Below are 13,465 nucleotides of genomic sequence, written 5' to 3'. Positions count from 1 at the left end.
AAAAATTTAAATCAGTGAGCATTTTGGCTGTAGTGTTTTAATTATATTTTAAATTTATTTGCTTACTTGATGAAATCAGGGCTGTCATGTATTTTTCCTTAATCATCTCTATGATTAAAATATTATAAATTGAACATGTAATGCTTATTTTCAACTCCTTCTCCATTTTAGAAAACAGATAAATACAGTAGCTATCCTGTATACCATACCATCTATGAGACATTTGAATTAGTAGAGAACTTTTATGACCCCACATTTAAAAAACAGCTTTCTGTGGCTCAGTTACGAGGAGCATTGGTGTATGAGCTTGCAGACTCTGTTATCATTCCTTTCAACATTCAAGACTATGCAAAAGCCTTGAAAACCTATGCAGCAAGTATCTTCAATTTATCTAAGAAACATGAACAGCAACTGAGAAGCCATGGAGTGTCATTTGGTAAGATATTTTATAGACTTTAATGTAAACTTTCTTATCTCTTGGTCAGTGCATTCTAGAAGAAATCACCACTCATTTACTAATTCTTCCTAATAATGACTTTAAATAAATACTGACTAAGGGGTCTTATTTAATCTGAAATTTCTATGATCAATCCATTACTTATGAAATAGTACTACCAACATTAAACTGGGTAAATATTTTCCCATGTTAAAACTGTTACTAATATTCTCCAAATATTAAAAATTATAGTCACAAATTCTAACACTATTATTGCTGAATATATTCATCAGTATTTGTGTACATGAAGGATATTTTGCATAGATATAGACAGTATCTGTGACCTTTAGAACACATCTTAACTTTTGTATTGGCAATTTCTTAAGCCATGATCCAATAAACCACACTTCCCTATTGGGGAGATTATTAGGGAATATGTAGATCAGTAGTGATTGGCACTTGGTGCTCAGTGAATGTTGTCTGCTGTCACTAATTGTAAATATTTTCATTCCTAACTTCCAGATATATATTCTTCCTATATACCAAAGTAATCAAATTTGTATTGAATGTCTACTGTGTACCAAATAAATTATTAATATTAAAGTGATATTCATTAATGTTTTCTATCAAAGATCTAGAATCTTAATGTGAGAAAGAGGAAGGCAAATACAGATGACAAGTTATTAGAGGGGCAAAAAGAATAACTAAGAACATAGAAAATAGGGAAGGAGTTGGTCATTGGTGACATTTGAATGTTATTTTATTACATAAGGATTAATAATCTTTATGAAGTTATGAAGAATAGCAGGTATATTATTTATTTTAAATTAAAAATTGCATCTGTAATTGTTTGTGAGGGGAGATGTTCTGTGCTTCCATGTAAATGTGGAGGTCAGAATATAATTTGTGAGAGTTGTTTCTCTCGTTTTACTATGTGGCTCTCAGGCATTGAATGAAGCATGGCATCAAGTGCCTTTGCCCACTGACCCATCTTGCTAGCCCACATGTAGGTGTTTCAATCTGGACATAAAATGAAATAAAGAAGAGCCAGGTAGGTGTGCTGGTCTATACCCATAACCCCAGCATTTAGAAGGTTGAAGCATGAGGAGCACAAGTGTTAGGCCGGCATAGGCTGCATAGCAAGATCACCTGAAAAAATAAAACAACAAATAAAAGAAAGTATCTCTGCATGATGAGGGCAATCAAGAGATGAAACTAGAGAAGAAGATGAGGCCCCACTCAAGACAGATGCTAACAGTTGTGCAGCTATGCAGCCCAAGGGGCGTTTTAAAACATCTTGAATGACTTTTGGTGAAATGCCTCTTCTACATTTGTATAGGTTGAGATCTAGTCAGGAGAGAAGTTACATAAGCTTAGTGGCAGGGCCTTCTTTAAGCAAGTTAATTTCTCCCTCTGCCTACATGCTCATGGACCAGTCTTCTCTGTAAATGCCATTTTCTTCTGTTTTTAACATCTGTGTCTCTATTGGTGAATGTCCATCAGATGGCATATCCTCATCTCTCTTCCATCTTAACAGTAGCATTTGTCTCTGCTGTGCTCCACCTTCTTCACTTGAAATTTCCTGTTATTGCCATGAAGCAATTCAGAGGATGTGTTAATGAAGAATGTGGGTGTGATGAGCGATTGGATGAATGAATGAATCAGCTAGTGATATGATTCATCATCTGTACTCCCAGTTCTTTATTTTCCACTAAACAATTGACTGTGCTCCTGTATCACTACTACTGACTAGAAATGTTCTTTCTGATGTTATCACTGACCAGTGTCACTGAATCCTAGTGACATATTACAGTTTTCATCTTGATTTCTGTATTATACTTGAAATTTAAATTTCCTTCTTCAACATACTCTTCCCTTTGCTTCCATCATACTTGTTATTAGATTACTTGCTTTGAACATGTTTTTGAACATGGAAAAGTTGAGGTCTAAAAGGACTTTTTTGAAAATACTAAATGTATTTATATTGAAGGTCCCACCTCCTTGACAGCTGATGCAGTACAGTCATGTGATCTGAGCTACAGGCATTTGATCTGCAAAACAGACACAAATGAAAGCAGTAAATCAAACATGTATGTCGAGTCCTGCTTAGAACACACAAAACATGGGAAATAGGTTGTTGTAACAAAAAATATGTGCTGAGAATTTAGTTATATTTTTAAAAACATGAAATAAAGTCCAACCAAACCAAATCTGATACTGATAATATATCTCAGTCTAGATACATTAATTTGTCACAAGTCACCTTTGAAAAAGTTGTTAATATGCCATTATTTGAAAACAAGAATAGTATTATTTTAATCCTGTAATAACTACAAAGATAATACCATATTTATACATATATCCAGTATCTAATATATCATAATTGTTTAATAAATATATTCAATAAATGAATGCTGGGGTTTGGGTACACAATTGATTGAGGGATTATTATTCCTGTACTTATGGAGATAATCCTCTTAAGAACCAATTTACGGGAGTGCTGAAGAGATGATTCAGTGGTTAAAAGCACTTTCTGGTCTGTCATGAGGACAGGAGTTCAGATCTCAAGACTCATGTCATATGGGATATAAATCTCTGTAATGTGTGGGTATTAAATACCTGTAATTACAGTTCCAAGAGATCTTACCCCCTCTTTTGACCTCCATGGATACCAGGACACATGTGCACACACACACACACACACACACACACACACACACACACACACACACACACGGACACACGGACACACACAGACGCTTAGAAAACACAATTTGACTACATTTCAAATTCCCATCTTTTTTCCCCAATACTTTTCATGAATCCACAAGAAGGGTCCCTAGAATAATGGTTTTCCTACTTGTTTGGTCCTATTAGGGAGAGTACAGTATTGTGAACCTCTGAAATGTGAACCACTAACTAAATTATTTTATTCTTCCATTTTTTAAAAAAGATTCCTTATTTTCTGCTGTGACAAACTTTTCAAAGGCTGCTTCAGACTTTCATAGAAGACTCACACAAGTTGATCTTACCAAGTAAGTTTCAGGTGCCTACTCTCAGAAGGGTGGACGGTCGTCCCCTGCCCATGTGTAGAATGCCAAGTCATTGGTCTTAAGCCGTGGTCTGCACGACAGCAGCATCAACAATTGCAAGCTTCTTAGAAAGCAGAAGCTTGTGGCCTTGAAAAATAAAGCAAACCACTTCTCAGTAGCATTCTATGTCTATTATAAATGCTAGTAAGATGACTCTACAGTTGTATGCTGCTTGCTGTTTAACGTATTACTGTGTTAACAGTATTTCTGTTAATGGTCTATTGAATATTTTATTTATCTTTCCATGTATTATCTGTATTACTACTAGTTTAATTGTGTGTCTACTAGGAGGGATTTTAATGATGTGTTTCTTATTCTTCAAGTCCTATTGCAGTGAGAATTATGAATGACCAACTGATGCTTTTGGAAAGAGCATTCATAGATCCCCTCGGTTTACCTGGGAGGCAGTTCTACAGGTAAGGAGAGATGGGTGCTCCATAGAGGGCACCAAACACTTCACTAGACTTGAAGAAGTATATCAAAGATTATTTAAACTAATGCCATCACAGGAGTGGAAGATGACAACATCCTAATATATTAAATGTAATATAAATGCTAAATGTAACATGAATAAGATTATGTACCCAGTAATTGTATAATGTGTAGTATCAGAAGAACACATTTCATATCAATTAGTTCTTTATGGTGTGCCAAACAATTCCAGCCATAGAGTTCATAAAGGATCTTAGAACAAATGCAGTCAAAGTCTAATGAGTCCTTCCTGCATGCTCTCAGGTAAGTATTCAGTCTGTTTCAGACTCAGTGATGGAGAGATAACTGCTCCATGAAGAAAGCATTCTATTTTATTTAAAGTTTCCTTCATAATGATCTCAAATCTTTTATCCTGTAATGTTCTCATCTGACCTGATGTTTCTTTCCAAGTAAAGTAAGGGTAGCTTACTACATTTATTAAATTTAGTGTCATACATACAATAAATTGTTAAGATAGCTGCCATGTCCCTTGAAATATTGCTTTGTTTCAGGTTATTTTTTGTTTAGTATCTATGTCATATTTTCTTTTAGTATCTTAGAGCTATCAGACCCCAAAGTCCATTTTCTCAAGGTCCTTTAAAAAAGGCCTCCTTCTGGATGGCTTAGTGATTAAGGGCACTTAATTAATCACTTGTTGCTCTTGAAGAAAGTTCAGGTTTGATTCTCAGCACCTGCATGGTGGCTCCAACCATCTGTATCTCCAGGAGATCTGTCAATCTCTTCTGAACTCTGAGGACGGCAGGCATGAGTGTGGCACACATACACACACCTAGGCAAAGCATTTATGCACATGACAATGTAAATAAATTTAAAAACTATTTTAAATGGTTCCTTGATGGAAATTAAGATGGTCCCAGCATTAAAAGTCAGACAAATCTTCATTCATGTTCATGCAGATGTAGGACTGAGTACATTTCAGTTCTCTGTGATGTTAGCATGTCACTAGGATTTGCCTGTCTAAAATTAGCATAATAAATGCTACTTTACAAAGCTATCGCATTTCTAAATGTTAGTGATTAGGACTAACATTCAAGTGACACGAACAGAGCTTTTAGAGCACAGATCTTCCACTGGGAATTTATTTCTCTAAACCTTGGCTTTCTCAGTTACAAATAGAGATTTTAGCTGTTTACCACTGAGGCATGTAGGTTTAAGGCATCTGAAGATTAAGCTCAAAGAGGAAGGCACTCTGGAATGTGAGCTATATTTATGAATGTTTGTTTATTCATAGAAACAAATTGGAGATATCAGTTATGAATATATATGTGTGCATATAACAAGGAAGAAATATCCACAATTTTAGCCTTTTCTTGAAAGTTATTAGCCTATTGATCCTTTAGAACTACTTTGTATAATGAAAACATTTGTACTTTTTAAAGTGTTCAGACTCCGAAGCATGTAGTCTAGAGACAGTTCTATTTCATTAGTTCCCTCCTCAATTGCACGTCTAGTTCTGCTAATCTCAGGTAAACTCACCATTGTGTGAAGTGTTAACACACTTAAGTAACGAGTATGTATGTATGTATGTATGTATGTATATATATATATATATGTCTACTTTATATGCATGTTTACATGTATACACACATTTATGGGGAAGTCTGCTTACAATATTAATGTACTGTATTTGTATGTAAATATGTATATTTATATATACATATACATGGGTCTTTAGATACAGAAGCATTTATATTTATATAAATAGAGCCATATGTTATTTTGCAACTTTTTTTCAAGAATCCATCTCTTGATGTCAGCATAGAAAGTTTTAGCACTTTAATCCCCTATATAATATATTGTTTGGCTTTTGTTTATAGTTTTAATGACTTATTATTGAGACTTGTTAGATGAGCTTCTCTCATCCATTATGAAATACACTTTCTTAAGATGTCCTTGTGCTATATTTGAACATTTATAAATTGTAACATCTGTATAATCAGGCCCTGGGATTTAGAGCAAAAAAAGATAACACATTTTAAAACTTGATGAGAATATAGCAAAATGTCCTCCAAACCCACTATCTTTAAAAAATACATTTGAACTATTAATTGAATATTTAGACATTTGAACACTAAAGTAGTTCATATTGCTGTTTCAGTTTGCTGCAGTGTTCTAGAATAATGCAACTGTATTATTGTAGCAATTTTATAGAATGGCTGTATATTTCAGGCTTATACTTTGCCTAACAACTTCTTAGATAAAATGTAGCCATGACATCTGCAATTTTTCATTTGTTTTAAAAATAGGTAATTTTTTTGTTTAGGCATATCATCTTTGCTCCAAGTAGCCACAACAAATATGCTGGAGAATCTTTCCCTGGGATTTATGATGCCATGTTTGATATTGAAAATAGAGCAGACCCTCACTTGGCCTGGGCAGAAGTGAAGAAACATATTTCTATTGCAGCTTTCATGATTCAAGCAGCAGCAGGGACACTGAGAGATGTGTTATGAAGTTTCTGTCAAGTAGTTTCATCACTAACAGTACAGCAGAGTGTTTGAGCATGAAACTGTTGGAGGGAGGTCTCGCTCAAGTAGACTCACTGCTGAAGGTACTGGTGAGAGTCTGAAGACAAGATATGTCTTTTTCTCTGATGACTCACAAAGCCAGGATATTCTAAAACCATGATTTCATGTCCTGTTTTGTACTTTCACCTTATTTATCTGTAGCTTTTTTTTTTTTTAACTCTTGCTTGCATATTCAGTGAAAGTGAAACTGGCAACCCAAATGTTCATGGGCAGATAATTGAATTCATTGTGATACATACACAGTGGGATACTGCTGAAAACAAAAGAACTACTAAACATCCAACATTATTGGCAGATCCTGCTGAGTAAAAAGTTGGGCATCAATGAGTCCATAAAGTCAAACTAATATACAGTACTATCTATCTTTTTAAGGGAAAGGCCTCTGGGATAAATGGCATTTTCCATACCTCCAGCTTAATGTTCATTACAAAGCTGTGTTCATTTACCAAATCTCATGAAGGTGTTGCTTAAATGTCTATATTTTGTTGAAAATTATGCTGAAATAAATTTGATTATGAGGGGGAAATCCTACAAAAAATAGAAGTCAAGTAAAGAAACAGAAATGGTGCATCATCCCTTGTCAGTGATCAAGGAAAACATAAAGTACCAATGGCACTTTGATAGCTTCAGTTCTGCTGAATAAACATGTAAGTCTAACAAATGAGGAAACAGTCACCCCAACTCTCCACTCTATAATTTCTTTAATAAAGTTCAACAGCATTACAAGGTTTTAGGCAGAACCTTGGGAATGCAGGTGAACACCACTGAAATTTCATTCAGTGAAAAAGGATGTAAACTTGGCTCATTTGTTCATGAACCAGGTTTTTCCCTCAGTACTACACACACACATGCATGAATATGTGCATATATACAGGCACACATACACTTACACGTCAAGTAAGCTTGGTTGTTTAACTACTTCACCAAATTGAAAATGAAAAATTAGAACAATTCCCTCCCTTAGCCTCAGGGAGCATCAAGGGAGAGTATGTGGCTAGAATACACAAGCTGGAAGATGGGAAGGAGTACTATGAAATGATCCCCCTGGACATTACTGTTGCACACGTGAATGCACAGTTGTGGGTTATCTACACAAGAACAAGCACAGGAGTTCAGAACTCATAGGGGAGGGACTCATGAGGTCCCATTCTGTAAAGGAAGAACTATCGGTAGTTAATGGCTAGGAGAGGGAAGCCAGCTTTTCAGATTGTAGCCACTGGTAAGTTGCCCATGCTCTAGTAAAAAGAGCCACAACCACTTGAATGCAAGAAAACCTAATTAAATTCAGTATATTTTAAAAAACTGACATGAAAGTAGTTGAAGGGGTTGGGAAGATAGGTTCTGGAGCGAATGGGAGTGATAAGGGAATTGGTGGGGAATTTTTTCGATTTTATGTACACGTACAGAAATTGAAAGCAAAACAAGAGCACAAGTTTCTTCGAATCTCTGCACAATGTAATTTCAGAAGCCACCAAAATATAATGTGGCTATTTGTTTAGATACTTAAGCACTACTTAGCCCCGTGGAAGCCTCACCCATCCTTGGGTGTGTCCCAAACTTCCAGTATGTCTAGAATTTGTAGTTCAAGAGGGACACTGAAGCAGAGTGTCTTTTTGTGTAAGAGATTTATTAGCAAAATTATCAATGCCTCATAAAAGACACGAGGTTGGGGATTCTGACAAGGGTTCAGGCCTACAAGACAAAGAAGGGCTCTTCCGTGCCTTGTAGTTGATAAAGACAATTTCCTAGTCTGGTTATGTGGGCAGCTTGGGAAACTCTCTACGTATGAAGATTATAGATTTCTGTCAGCTCCTTGTAGCAGTGAAGTAGTCAGTCAGCTCTTCAGAGCACAGACACCTGCAATGGGCGTGACTTCAGCAGCCTCTGGTGTGAGGGCTTACACCTATTAACACTTAGGCTTAAATCTGTGTTAAGATCTTACCTTAATAGATCCCAGTTCGGCCTCACAATGCTTCTCAAATCCTTGTGTTTGGGTGTTGTCTAAAATCAGACTGAAGCAGGAGGCAGTGAAGAACTGTTCCCAGCCCTATTCCTGTGGCATATTTTTCCCCACTTCCAAGTGAATGAAATATATTTCTAAACTCAAAGCCATAGTACATAATTTCTAAATCACTTCTAAAGGTGATAAAGGGCAATTTTTAAAAAATTTCTGAGTAGTACTTGTGTTAGTAGCTTTCTTGACAAACACGGCTGCCAAACAGCATCTGTGATTAGCAATGTGACATTGGGGTAAGTAGAAAAATTTCCAACTTATTATTCCTAATTGGTTATTTTGTTATTTTTAGTAAACTGCTTTAATAAGGGGTTATGTTGCATGCACTGTGATCAGTACATGATTTTGGAGCATATATGAAACTGTTAGTAAGGTAGTTTAAATTAAGCTCTTGGCTTGAAGGTCAACCCAAGGAGGACCCCTCCAAAATAATCAGTTTCGGGCAAATGAGAAATAGTAACGGGTAAAGGAGAGATATCACGATGGCTTCTTGAGGTTTAAATACCATATGAAAATGAGGAAAGTGACAGTAGGAGTTTGTTGTGAAGCACAAGAGAAGGATAAGGATAAGGGATCCTGAGAACCCATGGCTATTTTTCTAAATTTACATTTTATTTATGTGTATAGGTGTTTTGCCTGCATGTAGGTGTGTGCACCACATGTGTGCTTACTGCCCACTGAGATCAGAGGAGGGCACTGGAGTCCCTGGAACTGGAGTTAGACAGCTGTGTGACTATATGAAGTTGGGGATCAAATGATCGAATTCTGGTCTCTGGAAGAGCAGTGAGCTCTTACTGTCTGAGACAACTCTCCCAAGATCCCATGCAAGCATGGTTACTTTCAGAGATTTATTTTTTTATTCTTTAATTGTTTTTACTCAAGTCTTACAATCCCCCATGCTAGCTGAGAAGCTACTGGCAATTGATGACTGCTGAAGGGATGTGAGGCATGAGGACAGTTTTAAGAATGCAACCACTGAGAGGCTACACCTGCTCTAGTAGATAAGAGGCCCTACCCCCATACATTCAGTACACAGTGACAGCACTAAGTGAACATAGTGGGTTTAAAAGGGAAACAAAAACAAACAAACCCCCAAACTTGAAATTTAGAAAGAACAGTGGTAGAGAGATTGAGGGGCAGGTTCAGGTGTGAGTGTGTGTACTTGTTCGAAAAACACATACACATGCATGGAATTCTCAAAGAAAGGACCTGAGTCTTATTTCTGGCTCTGGCTTTTTGGTAAAGAACAGACTGTCCTTCCTTTAACAGTTAATCCAAATGGGCCTCTCACTCCTCAGATAGGTAAAAAGAAAAACCCTTGGGAAACCCGTTGGGGCAGACAATTTATTAACTAGCATAAAACTGTTGAGAACAGGCTTTGGTCTGATGTTATAAAATGTTGCTCCCCTGTGATGGGATATTTTTTGCTAACTTCCCACAAGAACCTATTTTACATGACTGAAATACGAGTGATGTTGCCTGATAACACTACTATTCCATTTAAGTGCCCTGCTCTCTTGCCTACTGCAGTGACAGTGTAGAAACAGACTTCTAGTCATCCACATCTAACAGATGCAGAAAAACATCGCAGTCTAGTCAGTCACAGCCACAGTTATTCACACACAAAGCTTTTAGACCTTCAGGACAAACTAGTGAACAAGGACCTTTGTACATCCATCTGGATCCATGTGAACTGCCCTAAGGCACTCATTGAGAAAGTATAGTAGCTGACTACTACTTAGTGTCTTCACTTGAAGCTACTGTAAACACCTTGACAAAACCACTCAGAGGTAAGAGGCTCATTCTGGCTCACTGTTCGGGGTCCAATTCTATCATTATGGTCAAGTACAGTGACGGGCTCAAGAGAGCTGGTCACTTTATCTCAAAAGCAAAGAACAAGTAATGCATGTCTACAGGTACTCAGCTCACTCTACAGCCCAGGATCCCAGGCAGGGTCTTCCCACCTCAACTAATGTAATTAAGATTTCCTTAAACATCTGCCCACAGGGTTAACAGACTAGACAATCCCTCATTAAGACCCTCCTTCCTAGGAGAGTCCAGGCCAGGCCAACTGACAAAAGTGCTGCCATCAACACTGCAACAACTCAGAGCATACTCACATTTAATAATTCAGCTATCTGATATAAAAGCACAAACAAACGAACATAATCATTTCAAATTTGAATATTATCTTCAGGTCATGGTTCAGTTTAAGAACTTCGGTGGCAATGGACCACATGTTAAAATTAAGTTGCTCTATATCTGCTCTCTGACTATAGGCAAATTATACAAATTTTGCCAATGAATATGGATGACAGCACAGTCTAATCATGTGGATGTTCTCAAAAATAAAGTTAACATAAATTACTTATAAAACTTTGACACACAATAACTGAATAACCACTTAGTTTATGCAAGCTTCATATTAATCCCCAAATTTCTAAACCTAAATCACAATCAGCATTTCTAAAATGTCTTATAGATGGCTACTTTAATTATCTACCTGAAAACTGAGATCTGAATCCCACTAATTACTTTTCAGCCTTGACTTTCTCTCATCTCACTGCTTTAGAAAGACTTCCTTCCTTCAAGCCTGGGCAACTCCATTTAATTTGTGATTCAGCAATCTCTCCGAGAATCAGTTACTTCTAAAACCTGTTACCTCTCTTCTTTGGACTCTTCCTAACTCAAACCTAGGAGCTATTCAAAACTTTTACTCTATAATCCCCAATTCAGGATCACAGTTTCTGAATCTCTTTCCTGACGTTTAGGCCTTCCTCCTGTCTCTTTCTCCCGCCTCCTAATGCCTTGTTGTGTTGTTCATGTGGAAAAAAGTGGATAGAAAAGAAAATCAACTTTGAGCTCACAGGCATCTCACAACACTAGGTGTTATTTCAAAATGGCCAAAACAGAACTTAAAGTCCCACTACATAAAGGTGACTGAGTAGTGGCTGAGGAGATGGGAATGCTTATTACCTTGATGTGGTTAATACATATTATATACATGAGCCATCATAATGTCCCCCATAAAACAAAATTTAAAAAAAAATTAGTATGCCTGGAAATTACTTTGCAGTCTTAGGTCCCATTTCAATGTTCTAACTTAATTGTTTAGAGTTGTGGACCAAGAACTTGCATTTCTAACACATTTTCATTGATGAGTGATCAAGCCAATTTAGACCAGAGAACAAAAATCTAATGATCCTTAGCTGTTTGGTTCTAACCCCTTATACCTACACCAGGAATACTCCAAGTTTGTTACTGTTTTTAACAGATCCTTACATTAACAGGGAAAACAAAGGCACGTTTGCTGGTGTTCTATCGTACACGGCTATAACGTATTTAAATATTACCTACATGGCAATGGAAACCATTATGATTTGTTGCACTGAGAATTTTGAGATATTCTTCAAATCACAAAAAATGAATTTTTAATAGACTATCAATCAAAACCATCTAGGCAAAATGACCTACTTTATGAAATTATTTTCTAACAAAACATTTGCTACCAGTCACCAATTTCCCTCTCAATGTGCCAATATTTTAGAAAAGCTATTCATCAGTTGCTAAGCCACACAGAATATGTTTGGACACAGACACAGGAACAAATTCCCAACGTCTGAGTCTGCCATCTTTACTGCACAGCTTACTGGTTTCAACTCTGGAAGAGTTTAACCAGTGACATGATCTTTTTCCTTGCCTGTAGTACCTCACAGAGTAGTCATGAGCAGTTAAGTTCATATGCATTGATGTTCTTAAAACAATGCTAGGCCATTACTGGTGTATGCTTGTCCTACTCAAATTTGCCAAATAGTGCAGTAGAAAATAAGCTTCCCTGAGTTGTCCAAAACAGAAACAGCCAAAGTAACATGCAGGCAGCAAAGACCAACAAAAAATATACATAAAACAGGAATAGACTCATCCAAAGTATTTGTTGTAAATGAAGCATTTCAAGCTTTGGGAGGTTTTCCTTTTTCAATTTTAAATAGCATACCTGCTTAGTGTAAAAGGAGTAGTAAATCAAGCTATTTTGATACAAAATCTTTAATGATATAAAAATGTCTAAAGACCATTAATGAAAGTCTTTGATACCTATTCTTGAAAAATTTCCTTACATCTAAGAACTCCAAGAAAACTCAAAAATAAAGCACTAAATAAACATGGAGAAACCTGGTGAGCTAGGTATTTTAGGGACAATGCACATGCCCAAGGGCACAGACATCTATCATTAAGTAAGAGGCCCATGCAAGTGAGATAAATTGCAATTGTAAGAACAGGAGACAAGCAATCAGGGAAAAACATGACCTTCTATGATCAGACAAAAGAAACCAATCACACTTACCAATAAAACTCAATAAAAACCAAGTTTGACTCAATAGCTCATACTTCACAATAAGGCCATGGAGCAATACTGGATAAACTACTATAGGTTAAAGTCAAGTAAGATCAACTGCAAAAAAGCAGCAGCATAAAACAATCCTTACTTTTCAAACTAAAAAAGTAGAGTTGAGAAAAACAAAACAAAACAAAACAAAAAAAACAAGGTTAAAAATACACTCAAGTGTCTTTAAGTGGACACTAGGTCCTTTAATGAGTTTTTAAAGTTACTGTAGATGTATGCAACATCCACTTTTCAGAGTAATATTCTCTCTCTCTCTCTCTCTCTCTCTCTTTTCATTCACTGTGTTTGTGGATGCTCACTGCTGATGTCACAAGAGGGCATTAGGTCCTCTGGAGTTGAAATTACAGGTAGTTGTTAGCTGCCCAAAGTGGGTGTTGGTGAGTAAACTAAGCTTCCCCAGAGGGGCAGCAAGTGCTCTTAACCACTGCACCATTATTTCTCCAGCCCCCAGAGCAAGCATTTTAAGATGGTTAGAAGCAGTAATTCACAGGACTCAAAATA

General features: G+C 36.6%; 1 protein-coding gene across 1 annotated transcript in view; it reads left to right on the top strand.

Moving 5' to 3' along the window:
- The window catches only part of LOC100769032 (N-acetylated-alpha-linked acidic dipeptidase 2), a 62,936-nt gene extending 56,463 nt beyond the window's left edge, over nucleotides 1-6,473 (top strand). Inside the window, exons 17-20 of the mRNA XM_027410878.2 lie at nucleotides 172-436; nucleotides 3,390-3,471; nucleotides 3,852-3,944; nucleotides 6,284-6,473. Coding sequence (XP_027266679.2) covers nucleotides 172-436; nucleotides 3,390-3,471; nucleotides 3,852-3,944; nucleotides 6,284-6,473 — 630 coding nt within the window. The remainder of the gene's footprint in view (nucleotides 1-171; nucleotides 437-3,389; nucleotides 3,472-3,851; nucleotides 3,945-6,283) is intronic.
- The last annotated feature ends 6,992 nt before the right edge of the window (nucleotides 6,474-13,465 follow it).

The sequence above is a fragment of the Cricetulus griseus genome, chromosome 4, assembly GCF_003668045.3.
Source record: "Cricetulus griseus strain 17A/GY chromosome 4, alternate assembly CriGri-PICRH-1.0, whole genome shotgun sequence".
Lineage (NCBI taxonomy): Eukaryota > Metazoa > Chordata > Mammalia > Rodentia > Cricetidae > Cricetulus > Cricetulus griseus.
This window is presented reverse-complemented; position numbering and strand designations above follow the sequence as displayed.